The 27664-nt window shown below is 36.8% G+C and overlaps 1 protein-coding gene across 3 annotated transcripts in view; it reads right to left on the bottom strand.

Annotated features, from left to right (window-relative positions):
* Positions 1–27664, bottom strand: part of PJA2 (praja ring finger ubiquitin ligase 2) — an 88803-nt gene that overhangs the window by 4127 nt on the left and 57012 nt on the right. For all 3 annotated transcript variants that reach the window (XM_053566312.1, XM_053566311.1, XM_053566313.1), the window contains 4 exons: positions 25301–25486; positions 19162–19273; positions 2917–3031; positions 2409–2530 (listed from right to left, as the gene is read on the bottom strand). In XM_053566312.1, coding sequence (XP_053422287.1) covers positions 2409–2530; positions 2917–3031; positions 19162–19273; positions 25301–25486 — 535 coding nt within the window. The remainder of the gene's footprint in view (positions 1–2408; positions 2531–2916; positions 3032–19161; positions 19274–25300; positions 25487–27664) is intronic.

Below are 27664 nucleotides of genomic sequence, written 5' to 3' on the forward strand. Positions count from 1 at the left end.
GGGTTGCAGGGCTGATGTGTAGGAATGGAAGCGAAATGAGAAACGGACCTCACAGACAGGTACATGCACACATTTTCTGCATTCTAATTTTATCGGCACTTGCACAACCACCACCAGCAGGCAGTGAAAGTTCTTTGCTACTGAATTCTATCTTTAATTATTAATAACTTAACTGCTACTTTTCCTACACTATGTGATTACTAAATTCATTATGAACTATTTACTTCAACCTTTATAAAAACCCTAGACGTGGGTATATTGTGTGATACAGCCATCTAGGCTGTACCAACATGATGCCAAATGAACATTTAAGAAAAATTACCAAGAAAACTGTTTCCCAAATTATAAGGAAGGGGAGAGAGAAAAGATAGTATTTTAAAAATAATTTAGAATCCAGAACTACACCTCAATCCAGAATGCCAGGAAGTTTCATGAGACTTGAAACACGTAGGTAATACCTATCAAATCTCAATTATGTCGGCACATTTTGTTTATTCAAAACTACTGGCTGGTCTTTGTAACTTGTATCATCGATTTGTGTTTGTGACTTTGTTAATAAAGGAAAAACATCTCTAATTTCTTGTAACAGCTTTATCTGATATAATTTTTAACAGTCACAAGACACTCCCTACCTGCCAGGTGCTATGGGTTATCTCACTTATGGGATACACAAACCGTCATCAGTATCCTTCAACAAATGACAAAAAAATCCACAGTAACCAATCACACAGCTTCCGGTCTTGACTCCAATGAGTGTTTATGGAGAAACATTTCTATGTGTTCTGCCAATCTAACTCTGAGGGTGTCTTAGAGCAATCCTCTAAAAATAACCAATAAATCTAATGTAATCACAATTGTAATCCTAAAATGAATTCTTTTTGTGGAGAGAAATGAATAAATAAAGTAATTTAAAGTTCAAATTGCCCAAGGATAGGTATTAAAAAATACAGCACAATCCTATGAAAAATAATAATTAAAAAACCTCTTGAGGGAGGCGCCTATGGCTCAAAGGAGTAAGACGCCAGCTCCATATGCCAGAGGTAGCGGGTTCAAACCCAGCCCCGCCCAAAAACTGGGGAAAAACAAACAAAAAAAAACACCTCTTGATACCACATAGTTAGAATAATGGTTTCAGCAACTGAGAAGAAGTGTGGCTGTACATACTCCTAGATGGAAATACCAGTGATGGGAGTTTGGAGGAGTGGAATAGTGAGGAAGAAAGGGGAGCTAAGGAGAAGTAAAGAGACAAAGGATTGTAGCAAATGGAAAAATATCCAAGTAGGGCGGCGCCTGTGGCTCAGTCGGTAGGGCGCCGGCCCCATATACCGAGGGTGGCGGGTTCAAACCCAGCCCTGGCCAAACTGCAACCAAAAAATGGCTGGGCGTTGTGGCGGGCGCCTGTGGTCCCAGCTACTCGGGAGGCTGAGGCAGGAGAATCGCTTAAGCCCAGGAGTTGGAGGTTGCTGTGAGCTGTGTGAGGCCACGGCACTCTACCGAGGGCCATAAAGTGAGACTCTGTCTCTACAAAAAAAAAAAAAAGAAAAAAAAGAAAAATATCCAAGTAATGTTTTGTAAAAGTTGAACATAAAACCGCAGCACCAACTAAATATGAATACAGACATAAAATAGAAGCTAACATCAACAACTAAATTATGTATTTGATTTCATAAAGAAACAGTGAACATTTCTATACTGAATTTCAGAGATTTTTAAAAAGTTTAGAGAAGGATGAAATGGGAGTAGGAGTGGAAGAGCAAAGAAAGGGAGCGGTTACAGAGAAGAGAGACTGCTATATCCAGGAATACGCAGTCGGGACAGGGGTTTGGGAATTCCTACTGAGCTGGACATAAACATTTTATTCGTACAAAAAGAACTCACAGAGAAGATTTAAGTACGACTCTTTTATTTAATTCAAATATACTTAAATTTATTGGGTAAGTATCTAAAGATAATATATACAAATGAGAATAAGAGGTACTTAGTAGGTATTAAATATCACTCATACGCGTTTTCAGAGACATCAACACGTATTAGTTGAATACTTATACACTGTTATAATACTTTAATGTCAAAAGCTTCTTTGCTTAAAATATTTTTGTAAACACCAAATTTACAGGATTATGATTACACTTATAATTGGTTTTATTTTAAAGTCATTTTTCAGATATATAATCAATATAGGTAATCAAAAATATGTTATTTGGTGTCTGTTGTTTACCAATGTTAATTTAAAACGTACAATAATTCCATATTGTCCCTGATCTGTAGTCACTAGAGGCAACCAGTTTCTAACACTGTATTAAAAAGTTCTGTACATACATAAATAGGCTTAAAAGATACTATTATCATTAATTTGTAGGACAAACTATTAAAGTATTAATTTTAAAGAACATAATTCTATAACTCACCTTCTGTAGCCAAATTGAGACACAAGGTTTGTGAAAGAAGTGGTGACAGGGCAGCTCTGTTGCTATATCATCTTTAATATACTCGCTGCAACAGATTGGACAGCACTGCTCCTGACCAATAGCTGAAATCAACAATTTAGATCTATCAATCACATAAAGTCCAACTTTAAAAAAAATTGAAAATCAACATATGCTGGATCCCTATGAAAGACAAAAAACCCGAAACTTAGATCACTTAACTGGAAAATATGGTTCTGTCTAATAGATGACAATTTAGAATTTAGTAAACATTGCTTTTGTAGAAAAGCTGACTAGGAAATATTTGTCTCAGCCTATCACTTAATAAATTAAAATACTTGTCTACCAGTCAAAAGTTTATCAGCATCTGCTTTCTATAGAAAATGTATTAAAAATCTCTAATAGTCAAATATTTCATCTTCTAGGTACAATGATAATATACTTAAATATACAACATATCTTTCAATATCTGAAACCAATTTTGCCTTACCAGTGTGATCTTCAAGAACAAGGGTCTCTGGAAGACCATCGATGCTTTCCTTACTGGCTGGTGGATTGGCCACCTCAACATCTACTGCTAGAGACTCTAAATGTGCCAGGGCAGTCTGAAAAGAAAAGTTAACAGTATTTTGTTAGAAAATACTTTGAAACAGTAATTTCTTCCTGTTTGGTTTGCTTCATTTGCTCCTTTTGCCCCTTCCCAAAGGAACTACCACAATCACCTTCAAACTAAAACATCAAACACACAAAGACAGCCCAACTTTTCACAAAACAAAAACAAATTTCGATGTGTCTCAATAATCATCTATTTGCCCATCATATTTGTATTTCTGAGACGGGGTTAAATCTTCCAACTATGAGCTCCTGTGTAGGGTTAATAGTACAAAAGAAAGTAAACATTTCAGAGAGGACCATGTCATTAAAGATAAGAGATGGCTGAAGTGACTATTTGCATTTTCTGAGAAGGGGTTAACTCTTCCAACTATGAGCTCCTGTGTAGGGTCAATAGTACAAAAGAAAGTAAACATTTCAGAGAGGACAAAGAAGAGATCACAAGAATGGAGAAGCATGAATCCTATGTACTCAATTTTGATATGAGGACAATTAATGACAATTAAGGTTATGGGGGGGAGGAAAAGCAGAGAGATGGAAGGAGGGGGGGGCAGGGCCTTGGTGCGTGCCACACCTTCTGGGGGCAAAAACTGATTGCAAGAGGGACTTTACCTAACAAATGCAATCAGTGTAACCTGGCTTATTGTACCCTCAATGAATCCCCAACAATAAAAAAATAAAAATAAAAAAAAATATATATATACATAGCTGAAGTGATTAAGATAACACCTCCCACTGTTGAAGGTGTGGAGGCAAATAGTGTGCTTCTGAATGGCACTGTCTACTACTGGTACAGACTCAGCACAGTCACACTAAAGTTCACAAATATGACTAGGTTTTCTGGGCTGTGAACTTCACTTAGGGGTCCAAATATCCATATAAAATTACTGTTCTAAAGAAGACAGAACATCATATCATATGACCATCTCGTATAAGTCACCGTCATCCTTTCTGACTCCAGTTAGATTAGCATGGCAGGTGGGACTTCTGTCTTTTTGCCTGCCACCTGTACAATTATACTCTTGGTGCACAGACTGCTTCCTTCGCCTGGTGCTTTCTATTTATACTTTAAGTCTTATCAGTTCCTCTGGGACTGGGTAAGTTCTGTTTCTTCCATGAAGCCTATGTCAGTGGTCTCAGATTATAATAGTTCTTCCTTCTGAACTGCTACTGTACTCAGACAATTAGCATTATACAATTTAATAATTACTTGTTAGTATTATATCCTAATTGCAGAATCATAAGACAGAGCTATGAAAGACCTTAATTTTAATCTACTTCAGGAGAAAAAAGTAGAAGCAGATTTGACAACTAAAAAAACCAGGATTCCCCTGCTAGTGGGAAAGCAAAATGGTACAACTTATGGAAACATAATGACAATTCTTAAAAAAAAATAAAAAAAAATGGGAGGTCTAGCTTGAGTGCTTTGAGGTTTCTCCATACTTCCTTCCAGAAAGACTGTACTAGTTTGCAGTCCCACCAGCAGTGTAAAAGTGTTCCCTTCTCTCCACATCCACGCCAGCATTTGCAGTTTTGAGATTTTGTGATGTGGGCCATTCTCACTGGGGTTAGATGATATCTCAGGGTTGTTTTGATTTGCATTTCTCTAATATATAGAGATGATGAACATTTTTTCATGTGCTTGTTAGCCATTCGTCCCATTACTGGGCATCTACCCAGAAGGAAAAAAATCCTTTTATCATAAGGACACTTGTACTAGACTGTTTATTGCAGCTCAATTTACAATCGCCAAAATGTGGAAACAGCCTAAATGCCCACCAACCCACGAATGGATTAACAAGCTGTGGTATATGTATACCATGGAATACTATTCAGCCATTAAAAAAAAAAATGGAGACTTTACATCCTTCGTATTAACATGGATGGACGTGGAAGACATTATTCTTAGTAAAGCATCACAAGAATGGAGAAGCATGAATCCTATGCACTCAATTTTGATATGAGGACAATTAAGGACAATTAAGGTTATGGGGGGGAAGCAGAAAGAGGGAAGGAGGGAGGGGGGTGGGGCCTTGGTGTGTGTCATACTTTATGGGGGCAAGACATGATTGCAAGAGGGACTTTACCTAACAATTGCAATCTGTGTAACCTGGCTTATTGTACCCTCAATGAATCCCCAACAATAAAAAAAAAAAAAAATTATATAGTAATCAAAGCATTCTACACCTCAGAGTATGTACTCCAAAGAACTGAAAGCACAGACTCAAACAGGTGTCTGTGCACCCACATTATTATAATGCCGTGCAGCATTATTCACAAGAATAAGTCAAAAAATAGTAGCAAACCAAGTGTTCCTTGATGGATGCATAAATGAATGTGGTATGTGTATATATTCTACTCTGTGTATATATACAGAGTAGAATATTTTTCAGCCTTGAAAAAAAAAAAAGAAATTCTAACACATGCTACAACAGAGATGAATTCTGAAAACATCACATTAGGACCAATTCAAAGATGGCTGACCAGAGACACCCCCCTGACAAATTGTCTCACAAAGAAAGAGAATTTTAGATGAAAAACAATCATGGATCGGATGCAATTCCAAGAGAAAGTGCCAGAACCTACAAGAGATTCCAAAGGAAGAAGTTGCAAAGTAGAACAAAGAGCAAGATATCAGCAGAGAACAACCCCAAGAGGCTTGGAGTCCAGTGAAAAGGGCAGGTGAGGGGTTTGTTTCTCCCTCCCTCACATCTCTGGCAGTCAGCAGGCTCCCGAACTGCTAGAGAGCCTTTCTACCCTCAGAAGCCCCAAAGCCGTTACTGGCAGTAAATTAGAAGCTTCTTGGACAAAGCACCAGCCTGTCAGCCCCACTGGGATGGTTTTGTCACCACAGATCTGAGCCAAGACGGCAGGGGCTGTGTTGCTTCTCCAACCATTGTGCGCCTTTGTCCTCAGGGAGCTGCAGCCCCCGTTTCATCTTACTCATCCTCACATAAACATTACTCAACCCCCGCCTGTAATGTGAGAGGCACAGGGGGCTGGTGGGTCCTGAGGAATCTGCATGACCCCCAGAGCCTGGACATTCCAGGTGGGTTGCCTTCCAGAGAAGAGGACAGAGATGGTCAAAGTACAATCTTTCCTCCATCCAGACTCCTTTCCTCCCCTCCCAGACTCTCAGCTGCTGAGAGAGATGACTGAGCCAGGGCTCTCAGGAGCTGCTGCCTATGCCTACCCCTGGGTTGCACATAGGGGCTTCCACAGAGAGATGGGCTCAAACCTTTCCTCTTAAAGACCTGAGGAAGAATAATAGGTGGTTGAACTTTAACGTTCCTGCTCACTGGCCCTCCCTGGGGCTGCCTACCCAGTTACTCTATCAGAACAAGAACAGAGTGAACCTCAAGGCAGAGGGACATCCTACCTGCTTTAGCACCCCATAGGCAACTCAGGACCAAGATGCTTCTCCCTGGCACAATCGGAGATTGGTCTTCGGGAACTTGGGATCAGGCCCATAGGCCAGATCTCATACCTAGGACTTGATCACGTTGATGAAGGGCACAGATGGGAGATTTGTACATTAATCTTAGGAAGTGAGAAAGCCTGTATGGGTATAATTGAAACCAGAGTGCAGCATGGGTCCCCCACACAGCACACTCATGGAGAAGCCCTCCCCTCAGAGGAAGGCCATTCTCTCAGCCCAGGGTGAAATCCTGGATAAGAAAGCTCCCAGCCTACAGTGCCATCCTGGGGGAGCACAACTAGTTTGAGCTCCATCAGCTGGCAGATGGTGGAGGGAGACCATGGCGGGGAGGAGGAGAAAAGTGAAACTCACTCTTGAAGCCAGAGTATGAATCACATATGCCCTGCCTTTACAAGCAAGCCTTCTGGCTGTATGACGCCATTTCAGCCCCTCCTTTGCAGTTTCCTCAGAAGCTAGGAGCACTTTTAACCCTACCAAAACAGCTACCTTACCAGGTTTTGTAAAACCTAGGACAATCTCACCCAACCCCACCCCATCCAACTCCCCTACCGATCTCTGTTATGGTGGAGAATAGAGACTCATCTAGAAGTTCCAGGGCCTCATCTATCCCTTGGAGCATTCAAATGCTTATTATGAGGAGCTAGAGACAGTCATAGGTCCCAGAAACAAAATGAACCTTGTTCCTTCTGGCAAGTGCCACCTACTGGCGGAGAGGCCAATTTTGCACAGCCCTTTACAGCATTTACTGACTCAGTCATACAGGGTTGTGGTTGATTCTTACCCACAAGCACCACCTACTATCTCACATTGTTGAAGACCACAGGGCTGGGGAAAGAGAAGAATTGAAAGAGCTCCTCCTTCTGTCATCAAAGAAAGATAGGAGATCTTTCCACAAACAAATGACAACTGAAAATTCCATCAAACTAAGGATATCTACAACCAAGACATCTATTTAGAACCTAGATGGCTATCCAAGCACCCATAAAAAAAGCCAAAGGTTTTCACCCAACATATGCTACTCCTTTGAAAAGAGGGGCTGGGGAAAGGTCCATTTATACAAAAGAAAATTGAAAAATAAAAAGTCAAAGCAGCCCCAGATAACAACAACAACAACAACAACAACCACCCAGCAAAAGAACTACCAAAGTATAAAAAATCCACAAGGAACTATCTACCAGCTTTCCAGCAAAGAACACCAACCAAATGAAAACACTGAAATGAAAGATAAAGACTTCCAAAATGGATTGTAAGGCAACTAAATGAAATTCAAGAGAAAATGAAAAAACAGACAGCAAAAAATTCAGAAAAATGAAAAATTTAATGAAGAGATCAGCATATTTAAGGAAATATAAAACACAGTGGAAAATTTTAAGAATAGACTAGACCAGACAGAAGAAAGACTATCAGAGCTTAAAGACAACTGTTTTGAATTAAGAGGAATGAACAAACCTACAAGAAAAATGGGATTATGTAAAATGGCCTAATACAAGAATAATAGGCATCCTTCAGGGTAAAGAAGAAAACACACAAGGGCTGGAAAACCTATTTGAGGGAATGACTGAGGAAAATTTCCCTGGTCTTGCTAGAGATTTAGATATCCAGATACGAGAACCTCAATGACCACCTAGGAGACTCATTGCAAATAGGCAATGACCAAGACACATAGTCATCATCCTGGCCAAAGTGAACAAAAAGGAAGAACTTCTGTGAACTGTGAGGTAAAAATATCAAGTAACTTACAAAGGAAAACGTGTCAGGCTAAGTGCAGACTTTTCAACAGAAATCTTGTAAGCCAGAAGGGCCTGGGGTCCCATCTTCAGTCTTCTTAAACAAAAGAACTGCTAGCCTAGAACTGTGTATTCTGCAAAACTATGTTTCATATATGAAGGAGAAATAAAGATTTTTCCAAACAAGCAAATACTGAGAGAATAGGTCAAAATCAGACTTGCTCTGCAGGACATACTCAAAAATTCATTATACACGATCAGTATAAAAGACACCTACCCCAAAACAGAAGCTTAGAGCTCATATAAATCAACAGCATAAAAGATAAAGCAATAAGGTATTTCTCAATAGGATGAATAGAATCAGAATCTCACATATTAATTCTATCAATCAACATGAATGGTCTCAATGTCCCACTGAAGAGACAGGTTGGCTAAATGGACGAAAAAATATGACCTAAGTATCTGCAGTCTCCAGGAAACACATCTAACCCACAAAGACTCATACAGACTAAAAGTGAACGGATGAAAAAAATATTCCATGTATATCAGATAAAACTGATTCTAAATAAACAATAGTAAGGCAAGACCAAGATGGTCATTATATAATGGTAAAGGGAGCAATTCAATAGGAAGACACGCATCTAACCCAAGAGCACCCAGATTCACATAGCAAACTCTACTAGATAAACAAAGAGATAAAAAGCCACATCAGGGACTTCAACATCCCACTGACAGAACTGTACAGGTTAACCAAGAAGAAATTAAACACTAGGGTGGCACCTGTGGCTTAGTGAGTAGGGCGCTGGTCCCATATACTGAGGGTGGTGGGTTCAAACCCAGCCCCGGCCAAACTGCAAAAAGAAAAATAGCCGGGTGTTGTGGTGGGGGCCTGTAGTCCCAGCTACTCGGGAGGCCGAGGCAAGAGAATCACCTAAACCCGGGAGTTGGAGGTTGCTGTGAGTTGTGTGACACCACGGCACTCTGGCACTCTACCAAGGGTGATAAAGTAAGACTCTGTCTCTACAAAAAAAAGGAAGAAAGAAAGAGAAAGTAAACACTAGACTTAAACAGGGCTCTAGAATAAATGGGCCTAAGGGACATTTACAGAACATTTTATCCCCAAACTAATGAATATATATTCTTCTCATCAGCGCATGGAACATTCTCCAACTGATTATATCTTAGGCCACAAAACATGTCTCAACAAATTCACAAATAAAGAAATCATACTATGTATCTTCTTAAGACTACAGTGGAATAAAGCTAGAACTCAAGACCAAAAGAACCACTCAATTCTACACAAAGTCATGGAAACTGAACAATCTGCTGCTGAATGGGTTACTTTATCAATAATGAAATCAAGATGGAAATCATAAGATTCCTTGAATTGAATGACAAAAGAGATATAAGCTATCAAAATCTATGGGATTCAGCAAAAGCAGTCCTAAGGGGAAAATTCATAGCCTTAGATGCCTACATCAAAAAGACAGAAAGATCACAAATCAACAATCTAATGACACGTCTCAAGGAATGGGAAAGGGAAGAGCATACCAAACAAAAAGTCTGAAGAAGAAAAAAAATAACACCACACCAAAAGTAAATGAAATGGAAAATAAAATATAATAACAAAGGATCAATGAAACCAAAAGTTGGTTCTTTGAAAAGCTGATAGACCTTTTGCTAGATTAACCAAGAATAGAAAAGACCCAAAGACACTCAATCATAAATGAAAAAGGAGCTATAACAACAGATAACACAGATATATAAAATATCTTCTCTGAATACTATGAAAATCTCTACGCACATAAACTTGAAAATGTAGAGGAAATGAACAATGTCTAGAAGCATACAACTTCCCAAGACTCAATCAGGAAGAAAGAGAACTTTTCAACAGACCAATAATGAGCATAAGATTGAAGCAGGAATAAAAAGGCTTCAAATAACAACAACAAAAAGCCCTGGACCAGACAGACTCACAGCTGAATTGTACCAGACCTACAAAGAGCTGATACCCATTACTGCAGAAATTGAGAAGGAAGGAAACCTCTCAACTCATTTTTATAAAACTGGTATCATCTTGATACCAAACCAGGAAAGGTATCTACACAAAAAAGAACTATACAGCAATATACCTCAGGAATATATATGCAAAAAATCCTCAATAAAATACTAGCAAATCAAGTTCAACAGTACATTAAAAAAAAAAAAAATCAACAAGACTAGTGGGTTTCATCCTAGAGATAGAAAGTTGGTTTGACATACCATACTAACAAGTGTGATTCACCACGTAAACAGAAACAAAAAACAGTAACTGTATAATTACCTCAAAACATGCAGAAAAAGCATTTGACACCCTTTCATAATACAATCTTCAACAAACTAGGCATAGAAGGAACATATCTCAAAGCTATAAAAGCTGTATATAACAAACACACAGCCAAAATCATACCAAATGGGGAAAAGTTAAAAGCATTCCCACTAAGAACTGTAATAAGACAAAGGTGCTCACTTTTATCATTCTATTCAGCATAGTGCTAGAAGTCCTAGCCAGAGAAATCAGGGAAGAGAAAGAAATAAAGGGTGTTCATGTTGGGAAAGAGAAGGTCAAACTATCACTTGTTGCTGATGATATGGGCTTATAGCAAGAAAACCCCAAAGACTGCACCAAAAGACTCCTGGAACTGATAAATTCAGCAAAGTCTCTGACAAAATCAATGTACACAAATCAATAGCATTCCTATATACCAGTAACTGTAAAGAAAGGGCTGTGAGACAGCAGAGCCCTCACAGCCTGGGGAACATTCAGAGAATGAACCCCCAACTACTTCTCCTCCGTTCCAGAAACCGCCATTTTCCTTTTCTTCATGCTCCCTCTGCCAGAAGTCATGTAGCTTTTCCTTTGTCTAGTTAACTATGCAGAGATCCTTGAGATCTCTCCCTCCTTTCTCCTTGTCATATGCTAACAAAGTTAAGTAGTAACCTGTAAGTCACATAGTCCTTCCTTTGCTTTAACTAAGCTGGGATTCTTGCTTCTTGTCATATGTTAACGAAGTTGAGTAGAAACCATTAACAAGATGGTTTGTCTTTGTTAAAGTTATTTACATTTTCCTGTTGTACTATCAGACCAAAACTATGTCTTTGTTTATGGTATTTCCCCATATTGTCTATGCTACCTCCCCCTGAACAACCCTATACAGATACTATAAAATAATTCTATAGTATAAATTTTATAGCTCATTTTGTGTTTTGGTGCTGGCTGAAGCCATCAGCTCAGTCAGTCCTCCTGGTCCCATCCTTTGTTTCTGTGTCTTCTCTTGTACTGTATTTTCCTCATTCCCCACCAATTCCACTCCGGCTCACTCCCCTTTGCCACACTGGTTCGCGACAAGTAACAATCAAGCTGAGGTTAATTCAAAGAATCAATACCATTTATAACAGCCACAAGGTAAACAAAATATCTAGGAATATATTTAACTAAGGAAAGACCTCTATAGGGAAAACTATGAAACACTGAGGAAGGAGGAAGGAAACTAATAAAGGAGGTAAACAGAAAAACATTTCATACCCGTGCCCTGGCAGAATCAACATTGTTAAAATGTCTATACTACCCTAAGTGATTTACAGATTCAGTACAATCCCCACCAAAATACCAATGTCGTATTTCATAGATTCAGAAAAAATAATTCTATGCTTTGTTTAGACCCAGAAAAGAGCCAAAAATAGCCAAAGCACTTAAGATAAAAGAACAAATCAGAAGACATAACATTACCAGATTTCAAACTACACTATAAACCTATAGTAACTAAAACAGCATTGTGTGGGCACAAAAACAGGGACAGAGACAAATGGAACAGAACAAGGAACCTAGATATAAAACCATCCACATAATAGTAACTGATCTTTGACAAAGAAGACAACCATATACACTGGAAAAGAAGCCCTATCCAATAAATGATGCTAGGAGAATTGGATAGCCACAGCAGAAGAATGTAACAGGATCCCTATCTCTTACCACTCACAAAAATTAATTCAAGATGGATGGGAGACTTACATTTAAGGAATAAAACCGTATGAATTCTAGAAGAAAAAGTTGGAATTTTTTTTTAAATAGTCATGTATGAACAAGATGCCAAAGGCAATCCCAGCAACAAAAACAAATAAATGGGACTTGATTAAATTAAAAAGCTTATGCACAGCTGAGGAAATAATCATCAGAGCTAAAAGACAACCTACAGAATTGGAGAAAATATTCACAAGGTACATATCTGATAAGGGTATGAAAACAAGAATCCACAAATAACTTAAGCAAATCAGCAAGAAGAAAAAACCATTAAAAAGTAGACAAAAGACTATTTAAAAAATGGACAAATAGCCAATAAACACAAAAAATGCTCAACACCACAAATCATCAGGGAAATGTAAATTAAGATCATAATGAGATACCATCTTACCCCAGTTAGAATGGATTTTATTATTATAAAATGTCTAAAAACAATAAATGCTGGCAGACATGCAGAGAGAAAGGAATGCTCATACAATGTTGAAGGGTGCAAAGCAGTACAACCTCTATGGAAAACAATATGGAGAGTCCTTAAAGAACTAAAAGTAGCCCTACTATTTGATTCAGCTATCCCACTAATGGGTATTTACCCAAAGGAAAAGAAACCATTTTATCAAAAAGACACCTGTACCCTTATTTTTTATTACAGCACAATTTATATTTGCAGAGATATGGAATCAACCCAGTGCCCATCAAATCATAAATGGATTAACAAAATGTGGTACATTTACACTGTGGAGTACTACTCAGCCTTGAAAAATGAATTAAGGCTTTTTTCAACAATTTGGATGGAACTAGAGACCATTACCCTAAGTGGAAATATCTAAAGAATGGAAAATCAAATACTGCACGTACTCGCTATTAAGCTGGAACTAACCGAGGAGCACACATTTGTACAGAGGGAAGAAAAACCAGAGCAAATCAAACGCAGGGAGGGCACAGGAGGGGAATGGGAGAAAATCTACCTAAGGGGTACAATGAACAGTATATGGGTAATGGGAACACTTATAACCATGACTCAAGCATAACAAAAGTGATCCTTATAACCAAAAACATTTGTTCCCCTGGAATGTTTTAAAATAACGATAATTAATAAAGAAGACATGTTAAGTGAGATAAGCCAATCACAGAAGGAGAAATACAGCACACCACTTATATGAGATACCTAAATAGTCAAATTCACAAAGACAGAAAGTAGAGTGGCAGCTGCATGGGGCTGGAGAGAGAAGAAAATGGGGAGTTATTGTTTCCAACAATGTGAATGTACTCTGTAACACTGAATCGCACACTTGAAAATGGTTAAAATAATAAATTTTATGTTATGTTTATCATCATAATAACAAACAAATGAACAGGCTGGCTTTCCACGTAGAGAAATAATTCAGCTAACACTGTGCTCTTTTGGATGGCAAACATAGTATTTTATATATATGTGTGTACGTTTAAGGTTCTAGCACAGATATTTCCAAAAAGAATTTGAGATGATTTACAATAGAGAATTACTACTTGGCTTTGGACCAAGCCCAAAGCAAAATCAGGACTAAAAAAAGGAAAAAGCAAAAAGGTTCCTCATAAGTTAATATAGTTAATAGTACTGAACATCAAATTTGACTCTGGAGTTGCAGAGGCACTGAAAGAATGTACTAGTAAATGAATTAATGCCTTTCCATTCCAAACTCACCTTTCACTTCTGCTTTGTGAAAATCTAGGCCCCTTAAAATAGTTTCCCTTTGTCAGTGTCAGTAGAAGGTGCTGGACATACACTGCAGGAGGAAAGGATGTTGCTTTGAGGTTCCCTTGGCTTGCCCCTGCCACATACAAGGCTACCCTGTGCAAAGGTGCTTCCTCAATACCAGATTCCTCCAGGCCCTGGCTCCTGAAGCACAGGCAGCTTCTCTAGTATCTGGCAACTGCAGGGCGAGCTGGCCAGCAACTTCTCCTGGCACTGGCCATGGGTGGTTTTGTAGCTAAAGTCACCCCTCTGAAAACAGTTCCTTTAGTGCCCCAGAAAGCATACTTTTGTCACATTCCAGAGGGCAAATTTCTAGCAAGTTCTGTCAGCATAATACCATAAATACCCCTCTATGAGCCATGGATGTGTCCTCCCCAACAAGGTCTGGATCTTAGCCTGGGGGTGAAGAGGGGGTGTGGGGTGCTATCTTTCAGCTCTAAAGCTGTTCCTTAAACTTGCTAATCAATATTGTGTTGTTTAGAGTTCACTTTACTTCTTACAGTGCAATCCCTTGGTATTCTAATCCCGTTGTAGTTAGTATTTATATTAAACTTTCCCGATTCAAATTATTATATTTCTTTTCCTCTTGTGACTGAGCCCAGATAATAAACTGATTATTAGGCATACTCCTAGGATACACAATTTCAAGAATAGATTTGGGCTTGGTTTGGTTGGGCCTCTGGGCTTAAGCTCAGTGCTGAGCTCCCTGCCAAGGAGAATGGGATGCTATTAATCCACATTAATACAGTGGTACCACAATTAATTAAGCTATCATGGTGGATGACTGTGATACAGAAGCAACTGAAACATGTGTCTTGGGAATCCAGATAGCTGCAACACTTGGCCTTACAGCTGTAATGATTTGACTATAAAAAGCGTGATGTGACGTGGATTATTTTGAGTGCCCTTGTGCACTTACAGAGAAAATTACAAACTCAGGTCTGTTACATCTCACAACAGTTGAGTATAAGAAGCAGAGAGAATCCATGACAGCCCTAAAAGAAGCTCCTATTTCTAAAAATCAAACACGAAATCTAATTGTGTAGACTGCTAAATTAAAATGAGAATTGAATTCTCAGACTCATCAAATTTCTCTTGTACCTCTGACTGTGCCATTTCCATCAAGGTCTGGATCTCAACCCTGGGGTGGACTGGGGACTCTTCCTTGGTCATTCTAGCTCAGCCTGGCATGCGGTGGCTATTCCTTCTGTGTATTTTTCCTACGTTCTTTAAAAATTGTCTTTATTTCATACTAACCAGTCTCTTGTTACTCTACGTCCCTGTTGTAGTTAATAACATCTTATATTAAATTTTCTCATCAGAAGATAGGAAATGGAAGGCAAGATACTGCTATCTATCCCTTTCCTTCTCAAATAATTACAATCATGAATCTCCCCTATGTACTACTCAAGATAGAAACTGCTAGTGAGAACTCATCTATGCTATACATAAAGGAAAAAGGGTTATTATATCTATAGTAACTTTCCTTTGGGGAGGTTATTCCAGGCTAACTATGCTTTGAAACGTATTTGTCTGAATAAGTTCATTATCTCTGATGATTATCTGCAGAGCTAATAAACCCTGGAATTTCATATGTGTAAAAATAATTTATTCCCTTGATACTGACATGTACTTAAGATGATCTGGGATCACTTATAAGAAAGGAGAGTGGAAGCAACCATTTTATAGCCAGTTCTAGGAAAATCTATAAAAATACAAAAATCTGTCCCTATCGCTAAGCAATACAATATACAGTAGAACCTCTGTAAGTTGACCACCCAAGGCGCTGTAATAAACTGGTCAAAATACAGAAGTGATCAGCATACGGAAGTTCGCCTACCACACTGATAAACACAAGTGATGCATATCCAGTCTATGAAAATTAGGTCAACTTACGGAGGTGGTCAGCTATGAAGGTTCTACTGCATTTTCAAAAGTTAGTGCAGAAAGTTAGTGTCAGAAAGACAACTAAATAGCCTAAATAATCCAATCTGAAATGGATCCAGGGTTTAAGTAGCATAATCCTTTGTCAGCACAAAATTTAATTTCTAATGAATAAAATACAATTTAGTTTTTAAAAAATTAAGATTTATATTTATAATGAATGAATCAATTTTGAATAATCACAATTGAATCCTGATTTGAATATACCTATGAATATACCACTTACTGAGAACTCCACACCAGATATTTTGCTAAGGTTTTTACACAATCTCACAATAACCCGTGAGGAGATTTTATTATTTCCATTTTGTAAATGAGCAACCTGAAGCTTAGACAAGTTAAATTATCCAAGGTCACACACGGCCCATCTAACACAAAAGCCCATGCCCACGCTGTTAGTTTCCATGGTATTGCTTTCCTCGTGCCCACCTCTCAGTGTAAATGAGGTGCTCTTGTGAGCATGTGAAGCCTTTCCCAGAAGTCTATGGGCATGGACAACCTCAAGGGAATCAATTTCAGTTCAATTTCTCAAGTAATCTTTCCTCAAACTGATCTGCATAAGAATGCACTTGCAGTCAAAGTATTATGCTGGTTCTCTGTTCCCATGTTTTGTTTATACTCTATGTTTCTCCCATTTTGTAAATAAAATATATTTCTTACCTGTTTAGAAAGGCAATCTAAAGTACTGAGGTTGAAGTGAACTCTAATGACTTAATAACAAATCCTTTTAGGTGGCTTCGAATTCTTTGATTTCAACAAAATTAAAGGAGAGTCTAAACAAGTTAATGTGATTTTTGAAAACATCTCAGAAGAACTGTGTGATAATGCTATGATAAACTCCTTTTACCCTACCAATTTACTTATGTGAACAAAGTTTTTCAAGCTTACATTCATAAAATGAAAAACAGAAATAAAATTTCTGCTGAAGTGTATCTCACTCTAGGAATAAATAAAATTCAAAGTAATTGGGAAGGTAAAAAAGCTTCTCATTAAGAGATGTATTTCTAGCAAAATTTTATGTTTAAATACTTAATCAAAATTTGTAATAGTTTACCTTTGATCAATTTATTACTATGAACTGTAACTTAATTTAAACTAATTTTTTACATAAAAATGTTAAACATTCTGCTTGTAAAGAAACATAAGGCAAACGATAGTACCTAGATTTATGCTAAAGAAATTCAGATGTCAACATAAATGTGCAAAGGGATACATATTTGTTTAAAATTTGTTTTGCAAATCAGAAAGCTTTAATACCATTATTTCAAAAGTTAAAGATGTTCAATAACGTGCCTTGTCCTCACTCATATTTAAGACATAAATATGAGACAAACGTATATTGCCAATATATTCACCAAAAGCCATTACCTGAAAAAAAAAACATTAGCCTAGTACTAGAAAAATAACAGAAACTACTTCTAAGAAGTGACAGGGCTGCTTGAGAAACCAACAAACCAAAGCATTTTGTTTTATTGTTTTTGTTTCATTTAAAGGATGTTAGTGTCAAATCCAAAAAGGAAAATCATAAATTATAATTTATTTCAGTTGCTGTGTTTATAAATAATTAAATAAATGCACATTAAACACAGAAAAAGAGATTCCTGGAAAGATGGGAACATGTCAATTCTCTATAAAACGTCTTAATCAAATTCAAATAAAATAAAGTAGAGCACTAAAATGTGAGGAAGCTGTTAAAACTGTGAAGGCAGCTGTGTAAAGGCATTAAACAGTGGCAGAAGGGAAAGAATAACTTCAACAGGGGCAGTTCAGCAAAAGGCAGCAGCGCACAGGACCGTGAGTCCCCTAGATACAGAGCTTCCTTGCGAGGCTCTTGTCTTTGTTCACTCTGCTAGTGCCTTTACCTAGCATGACCTCCCATGACCAATCTCTGGATCTTTTTAAGACGTCATAGTGAGACTCTGTCTCAAAAAAAAAAACCAAACAACAAAACAGATGCGGATCAAATGTCACATTCCGTATGAGTAAGAAATAATAAAACAGATTTTCTGCTCAACACTTCTTCATAATGTAGGAAATCATAAACCACTAGTGTAAGAACTGTAGACTATATAAGCACTGTGAAACCAGACCCTGAACTGAAATATTCCACTGTGATCACTCAAAAGATATGAAGCTTGATAGAAATTAGTAATCCTTTATATGTTTCTGATCCAAATTATCATGCTATATCTTTATTTTGGCAAGGTAAGTTAAATAATCTGGCAAAAGTCTCAAGACGCTCTTTCTGACCTTTTCTCAGAAATGCCATAGTATTTCTGCTATGGTCACTTGGAGAAAAACATAAAGAATAATTGAAAGCAATCTCTGTGAAAATTATACATGTAAAAAAAGTGATGCCAAAGTAGAATGAATATTGTTTGTGTGCACGTATGTGCACATGTATGTGCATGTGTGTGTGTGTGTCTGTACACAGATGGACAGGTCTTCTATCTACTATGTAATTTGTCAATCCAAACCAGACATTCTAATCTCAGAAAATATAAAGTATTATAATGATCCTGAAAGTTGTCTCTTATTAATTTTTATTCATTAGTTATTACTGTTCCTCTACTTTAGAAATCACTTTGAAATAGTAATTTAAATAAACACATCTTATAATGAAATCCACTGGTGTAGTGGTAGTTCTCAAACTTGACAATACTTGGGCTTTTAACCTTAGGCAAATGTGTAAAAGAACAAGTTTTTCTGTTTCAGTAAAATAATGAAGAGAAACTTAGGAAGCAAAATGCACCACACTTGTTACAGTGGTATATAGGTATGAGGATGAGTGAGCAAAGTTCCTGACAACATTGGGCAGAAGGATAGCATGTGGGGGCTATGAGAGCAGAAGAAAGGAGGTGAACAGACATTCTCATACAACCACAGAATTTATTCCTCTATCTAGAGATTTTATTCTATTCTTAGAGAGCTTCAATTTCATTTCACAAATAACCTGTATGTGTGTGTATGCATAAACTATTCAGAATCTTATACCTATGTATTTCAATAGAGGAAGAAAGTGTATTTTGTAAATGTAAGCAAAACATTATTCACTCTGCAGTAAAAACTTAGAAAAAATTCTGAGGCAAAGTAGGAGGACATCAAGTGTAATTTACATACACATACTGGTGACAATCACTACTCAGTGAGTGTCAGTAAACCGCTGAGAAAACGGATCCCTGCTTAAAATTATAGTTCAAAAATCACAGTTACTAACATACCTCCATAGCCTGGGCTAAGCGTTCTTCTAATGCCATGTAGGTGAGGAACTGAGGATCCACATAAGAAATAGCTTCGGCAACTCCTAGCCCATCCGCAAAGCCATCGAATAGGCTGAAAATAAATAAACCAATAAATACATACATATAAACCTTGAAATATTTTCACATCAACTGCAAGTATAATGCAAATATTTCAAAATCCAGGAGGAACACAACAGAAAAATACTAAGCATATGTGACAAAGATGTTGCTCCCTATCCGATAGGTCACCTGACCCGAAACCGGACCCTCACTCACTGCCCAAAGTTTGTTGAAAAATTCGCTTTCGTGTTTCTAGTTCCAAGTGTAGAAACTGCTTAAATGTACAATTTGAATAACCCAAATTCAAAACTCCAAAATCAACAATACTCCAAAATCTGAAATGCTTTCCATGCCAACATGACATTCAAAGGAAATGCTCATTGGGGCGTTTTAGATTTCAGATTTGGAATCATCAACTAGATGTATAATACAAATATTCCAAAATCCAGAAAAATTCCAAATCCCAAACACCCAGTGCCAAACACTTTGGATAAGGGATACTCAACCTATAGTATTCTTCTCCACCCAATTCTTTCCATAAATTACGTGTACCTAGTTCCCCTTCTGTTTTAGTTTCCAGTGTGAACACAGGTGAGAATATGACAAAAATTTTAATTCTATCACTAGTCAAAGCCTCTTTTTCTTCTCTCACCTTGTATTGCTTCCTTGATTACTTTGGGTTTAAGAATATTTTATTTTCTCAAGCCTTTTTCACTAATCTCTCTCCTCCTCTTCTAAGAATTAGGCCACTTCCTTTATTATATAGCTTGAAAAATATCTAGCTCCTAAGTACTCATTTTTATTATTTTCTCTCTAAAGAATTATAAGCTTCTCGAAGACAAATGTGTTTCACTTTGTTCCTAATCTCTTTCCCCCTCCTCAAACATACAGATTCGTCCTTTTCTTCTAATCTTATTAATACTAAGTAAGTCAAAATGTGGAAACGCTAAGAAAGTGTGTCCTCGGTCCTATTTCGGTAATCTTGATCCCTTGGAAATTATATTTAAGCCCATTTCTTCAATTATCCTCTTTGCAGATAATTCATAAATCTCAAACTCCCCCTGGAGCTCTTGACCTGTATTTCTAGTTGTCTGTGGGGTACTTTGCATAGAGTACTTACTGCCACCGCCTCATAAATCCAAGATCTACAGAACAAGGCTTATTTGTCTAAAGACAAACTCTTCGTGACTTCCATATCCTATCAGAATTTAACATGCATAGTTACACAAGGTAGCTCAGAAATAATTTTGATGTCAACTTATGTGCCATCACTAAAATTACAACTCTATTGCCAAGAGATTCAGAAAAGTTTCTTATGAAGAATATATTACAGCTTAGTAGTATTTGCAGATCAGCAAACATTGCATGGTACAAATGAACAGACATTCTCATACAACCACAGATTTTAGAATTAGAATTAATACTAAGAATTACTAAATCTACCTTTGTGAAACTAAACTTTTTCATCCAGCAGTGAGATACAGCGCAAAAAGAGTCATCAACTGAATCATAATTTGAAAAAATTATTTAGTTGAGATTCTATTTCTTCATAAAACAAATAAAGTGAGTAGATACACAAAAGTGCCAGACACGGAGATGGCACCACGGTAGACATTTAAGAAACAGAAGAACATTCCCTTCATGCAGAAAGTATATTGCTTTCTAAGGTGGGATGTGCCAGTGTAAAGCAGCTCTACCAGAACTTGCATGAAGTAAGAATTCCTATTTGTAACTTTTATGCTGTTGGTATAGTGTTACCAGCTACAGCAACACAAACTATGCCCAATTTCTCTAAGCAAAACACCCCTTCAAATAATTGAACACAATTTTCTCCCAATAATCCTTTTCTCTCCCAGGCAAAACAAACCTAGACATTCAACCCATTATATCTGGTTGTAATTTGGCCACTGCAGAATAGTCAGCTAATATTAAAAAATTCTAGTATCATGTATTTGGCAATTACCATGTTAATAACTGTTTCAGACAAGAATCACTAATGGATGCTAAAACTGTGGATAAAAGTATGATACTTTGAGAAGGAATTGGTTATTTACAGTCTCAAAGAATTTGCCCACTGGATGCCTACTGTTTACAGCTGACCCGCAAACAACATGGGTTTGAAATGAGCAGGTCCACTTATCCTTGGATTTTCTTCCAACTCTGCCACCCTGGAGAATGCAAGACCAACCCTTCCATTCTTCCTCCTTCTCAGCCTATGCAACATGAAGAAGATGAGGATAAAGACTTTTAAGGTGATCCACTTAATGAATAGTAAATATATTTTCCTTTCCATATGATTTTCTTAGTAAGATTTTCTTTGCTTTAAAATATCTTGCTTTATTTTAACAACACAAAAAAATGTGTTGAGTGCTCATGGTATCAGTAAAGCATCTGGTTAAAAGAATACTTTCGGTAGTATTTTATGGAGCATATAACTTCTGGCTGTATGCAAATTTTCTACTTCATGAGGCCAGCATCCCAGCAAAGCACATTCTTTAAGGGTCACTTGTATTAAGGAAAAAATGGCAACTACACAGTGAAGATATCTGAAAGATAACACCACGATGAAATGATCAGAATTATTATTACCAGTAACAGGATAATCTGATTATCATATATTTTCTGTTGTGTCTTGAGAAGGACAAAACATCACTTCTAAGGTGTTTCTGCTAAAACTTTATAATTCAAAATATATTTATAGCACCAGGCAAATATAATATAAGGGACATTTTATAAAATAGCCTGTGTTTTTCAAAAATATTGAAGTTATGAAAAATAAGGAAAGACAGAAGAAATGTCAAGATTAAAGAGACGAAAGAAATATGTTAACTAAATGCACCAAATGATCCTAGGTTAGACCAGAAAAATTTTATCTAAAGGCATTGGTGGAACAAGTATGGATGTTTGAATAAGGTTGTTAGAGTAGATAATTAAAATATATTAATTTCCTTTGACAAGTTTACTATTAACTTCCTGACTTGAACAAATTTACTGTTATCCAAAAAAATGTCCTTGGTTTGAGGAAATTAATTCCAGAATATTTACAGGTAAAGAGACACATCATGCCTTCAAATTACTCATGAGCCAGAAAAAAACATTGCCATAAATATAGAAAAAGAAAGAAAAGAGAGACTGGTAACACAAATACGGTTTCAAAATGTTAACATTAAAGGAATCTTAGTGAAGGATATGGGGGATTCTTTGTACCATTTTTGACACTATTATGAAGCCATAGTTATACCCACACAGAATTAATACGTCACAACCACATTAGGATAATAATTATAACCCTAATTTCTTACAGAAAGACAGCTTAAGGAGTTATCAAAGATAAATGCATTTTTCTAAACACAAGAATCACGATTTCTCTGTCACCTGCCACCCCATACTCTGTAAGACATACTCTGGATATTTTATAACTGCTACAACATCAGTCAAAGCAAACTAACAAACTTGATAGAGGACTTTTTTCATCATTCTTTAGATTAAAATACAAAACTGAAAGGCTTTATTTTTTTTATAAGTAGTTGCAAAACAAACTTAGTTGTTTGCCAATGTTTGACTTTAGAGACAAGAATTGCTGCTGTTTGCCATGGTTTTTCCTTTTAAACATGCTATTTTAATATGAAAATAAAACCACATTTTCACCTTATCAACTTTTAGCCACTGCCACATAAATTAACATAGTACCAGGAAAGCAAATAGGAGGTATTGACAAATCTAGATTCAAAAGAGGAAAACTCAAACATCAGTGCTAAAATAAAATGCTTTCCATGTTAAAAAAACAAAAAAACAAAAAAGACTACTTTGAAGTTCCACAAATTTGGGGACCACCAGTGAGGTCTCCAAAATCTTAACAAAATGGTTATATCCAAAATATCATCAGTGAATTAGAACTTAAAACAGAAGTTTTTCAATTTAAATTACAATTATATTCTATAAAGATTTCCATTATTCTTTCAAATATTTATGTGGAACAACCTTGTTTGAAAATTATTTAGAAATATGTATCAAGATCTTAAAAAATACCCCATCTCGGTAATGTCACCTCTTTTAATCTGTCCTAAAGGAATAACCAGAAGTACAAAAGAAGCTTATGGAGGTGAAGAAGATAGTTCATTGCACTATTTCAATGGGTAAATAATCCATTAAATCTTAGTGCACCTATAAGATAAAATATCTTTATACTAAGGCTGTAAAAATAATTTTACCAAGTTTTAAAAATGTACAACATAACAAAATCTCTTATATGCAACCATTATTTCTTCCTAATCACGCAGATGACGCTAAACATGATTCTTTCCTTTTTTGAACACTTCGAGAAATCACTTTGTGTAATAGAGGCAAACTGCAGGATTAACAAGGAGCTTCAGTAAGAAGATAATAGAAAATAAAAGACAGGGCAGAAAAGAAGGAACCATCAAGATCAGCAAGACTGGGACTAGATGAAGTCACAGATTATTTTCCATTATGTGGAGGAACCCAGAAAACAGGTTTTAGAGAACAGGAATGTTTAAGGTGAAATTACAAATTGTGTGGTTATGATGAAATTCCACAAATGTGATAAAAGTCTGCTCCATCCCGCACAATTCTACTCCCCACCACCACCCCAGAACAAAAGAACAGGAAAGGGTATGGAGGGTCTCAAGAAGACACTGAATTTTCATCTGAAACAATCCAGAAAAGTACAAAGAAGAAACTGGCACACACAGAAAGAGAAACTGAAAACATGAAGGAGGCCTTATGGCCAGGCGTGATCACTCACGCCTGTAGTCCCAGTGCTGTGGGAGGCCAAGGCTGGTGGATCTCCTGAGCTCGGAGGTTCGAGACCAGCATGAGCAGCAGTGAGCCAGAGTGAAAACTGTCTCTACCAAAAACAAACAAACAAAAAACCACATGAATGAGGCCTTAAAAATATAAGATCTAAAAACCTACAAGAGATACCAGGGCATATTGATGAGTTTTTATCTTATTTTTCTAAATTTTCTAAAATGGAAAAATAAGATAAATTCTTAAAAATATACTTGTGCAGGTTGTACATGGTGGCTCACGTCTATACCCAGCACTTTGGAAGGCCAAGGTAGGAGGAGTGTTTAAGGCCAGAAATTCTAGACCGGAATTTTTTGTGGCAACCACAAAAAATTTTTTAAAAATTAACCAAGTGTTATGATGTGTGCCTATAGTCCTAGATACTTGGGAGGTTGTGACAGAAGGATAACCAGGACCTCAAGGTTATAGTCAGCTATGACAAGGCCACTGAACTCCAGCCCGGGTGACACAGCGAGACCCTGTCTGTATCATATATGTATTTGTGCAGAGAAGAAAATGAGGGTAAGCACACCAAGCCACTTTTCCCTCCCAGAAAAAGTAACAAAAAGGATCAAACATCCTTTCTACATCTCAATAATTAGCTTTTCCAATGTGTTACTGCACGCCTAAAAGATTTTATAAACTAAAACAGCTAAATTTTGAGCATTGATTATAACATAAGAAGAAATAATTCTGTAATCCACTTCACTATATGCTACTTTTACCTGAAACTCACAATTCTTTGTCTGCATAAAGTAAATATTATCAACATCTCTGGGGAAAAAGTACAATTCTATCTTCCATATTTTACATACAGAGAAGGAAAAGGTAGAACAATGAAAGAAAACTACTCTTTTGATTCTTCTGATTTAACTATAGGTTTTTAAATTCTTTAAATAGTATTCATTAAGCACCTATACAGTTTTAAAGGATTATGCTAAGTGCTACAAGGCATACAGAACAAATCAAGTAAGTCAGAAACCTCAAACCAAAAAAAGTATATGAACAATTAGGATATAAAGTAAGCTTCAAGAGCTAAGGATTAAAGAAAGAAGTGGTTGCCATTTGGAGGAAGTAGGAGTCCACGTAGAAGTGAAATCTGAAATGAGCTTTGAAGGAGAACACCAACCGATGGAAAAATGAGAGTATTTCTTTGTTAACAGAGATTTAATTTTCATAATTTACAATCAGGAATGAATTCTACTCAATGAGCAACTGAGCTTGCTAATAACAGCATCAGAATGCATACCTCCAGTCCACATCTAAGTCTTCACTCACACTGGAGTCATCCTCCAGATTGTTGTTACCATCCAACATGAAAGCTTCTGGCTGTGCAAATTCATTGGCAGGCTCATTTCCCTCGTCACTGCTGCTTTCATTGACTTCATTGTACTGTAACCAAGGAATTTCTCCCTCTTCTAAGGATGCCTGTTCCCTAATATAAACATTTTGAAGAAAGAAAAAATATTATTTTAAAACACATAACATTGTCCTTTAAAAAATTCTATACAGTGCAACTAGACTCTATACTCTTTAAGTTCTAAGCTGTTGGTACTTTCATGATTCTAAAAACTGTTTTATTTGAAATTTGTTTTAGGGTTATATATAAATAGAGATACTTCTTAATTACATAGGAACATATTTAATTATGAATTATCTATGATTTTATATGAAGGCCTGATAATTAAGTTTGCAAACTTGCCACCCAGTGCTTCTGTTGGCAGCATAGAACAAACAACTCGGTAAGGGCTTATAACCTGGGTTTATCAGTGTCTCTCAGCTGTCTTCACGCTGATGTGCGGCAGTGCCTCATTGTTGTTGACTGTTTTTGTGTGCCATTGTAAGAATGTAGGCGCTTGAACTAGAGCAATGAACAAACATTAAACTTCTTGTTCAACATGGCCTGAACGGAAGTGAAATCAGGTCCAAGTTTATGAGCATAATTCCATGAAGAAAACTGCAGCATACAAATGGATTAAACATTTTTCTGAGGGGAAAAAAAGTGTCACAGAGAGGTGAGAGGTCAAGGGGGCCAGTACTGAGCAGAACTAATGATAACATTGCAAAAATTCGTCGAATTATACATCAAAATCATTGTTGGCTAACTATGAGAAGTATAGCAAACCAAACAATGACAGAAAAACAGTCAGGAAAATCTTAACTAAAAATCTTAGCCAACAACTTATAGCTCTTGCATCGGGACAATATACCAGGCCACATGGCACTGGTGAGGGGGTTTTTAGCCAATAAACAGATAACTGTATTGAAACACCCTCCCTGCTCACCTGATCTGGCCAAAACAACCTCACTACCCACCTGATCTAGCCCCCATTGCCTTTTTTTCTTTACCCAAAGATAAAGGAAATATTTACTAACATTTTGATGACATTCAGGACATCAAGGGTAATATGACAACAGCTTTGATGGCCCTTCTGGACAAAGAGATCCAGAATTGCTTTAAAGGATGGACTAGGTGCTGGTGTCAGTGCATAGCTTCCCAAGGGGAGTGCTTCAAAGGTGACTGTAGTGGTACTCAGAAGTGAGGTATGTAGCACTTTTTCTAGAATCAGTTTGTGAACCTGTCAGATTTCATGTTTCTTCTTTTTACAAAAGAAAAATCCAACTAGACAATTTGAATTTTTAAATGCTGTTCTTGAGTCATTAAAGTTAAAATAAAATCCACATTCTTCAACCTGGCCTATAAATTCCTAAGTAATACATGCTTTCTCTCCTCAATCCTTCTCCATGTGAACAATTATTAAGGAGTCATACAGCTGTATGTTTAGCCTAAATAAAGGCAAAGCTAACAGATGTTTGGCAGACACGTAGCAAATGTTAAAAACCTTAAAGATTATCTTAATTTCAACCAAAATGAAGGTTTCTTTCTCCCTCTATTGGTATTATCTGTACAGTTCAGAACTTTAAAAAATTTATGGTCATTTTTATTCTTCTTTCTACTCCATCCCAGATAAGTTTTTTCTGTTAGATCAAAGTAGGTTGTCATAATTATGCACTTAACATTCAGTGTGCTCCATCATTCTGAATGAAATATATCCTTCTGCATCATTCTGATGTAAAATACAGTAACTGGAAGGAGATTTGTGAATATATCTTGATAAACAGAACAAGTGCCTTATTAAATAGAGTTAGTTAGAAAATAAAATCTAAGTTTGAAAAAACAAATATGTTATCAGAGAGTCACCCAAACAAGGTTGCTAGCTCTAAGAGCAACTCTAAGAAGGAAAAATATGAGAGCAAAATGATATTTTGGTATTATAGCAAGATAAAAGACTAATTTTGCAAAATTGGGCCTCTTAAATAATCAACCATCAAAATCCCTCTGTTCTTGTCTTTCCTTTTGCCTACAAAGCTCTTTTGAAACCATTAATTCTCATCTTTTAGAACTCAGCTAAAGATTACTCAGTTCCAAAGAGACATCCACCCTCATCACTCTAATTAACATAGGTGGGTCCCTACCAGTTACTTTCAATCACATTACTGTTTCATCCCCTTCACAGTAATCATCATAGCGTGTAATTTATTGTGTTTATATCTTGGTTATTGTCTGCCTTTCCTACTGTAATATAAGCTGCACAAGGGAATCTTATTTACC

The sequence above is a fragment of the Nycticebus coucang genome, chromosome 17 (genome assembly GCF_027406575.1).
Source record: "Nycticebus coucang isolate mNycCou1 chromosome 17, mNycCou1.pri, whole genome shotgun sequence".
NCBI classification, from domain to species: Eukaryota; Metazoa; Chordata; class Mammalia; order Primates; family Lorisidae; genus Nycticebus; species Nycticebus coucang.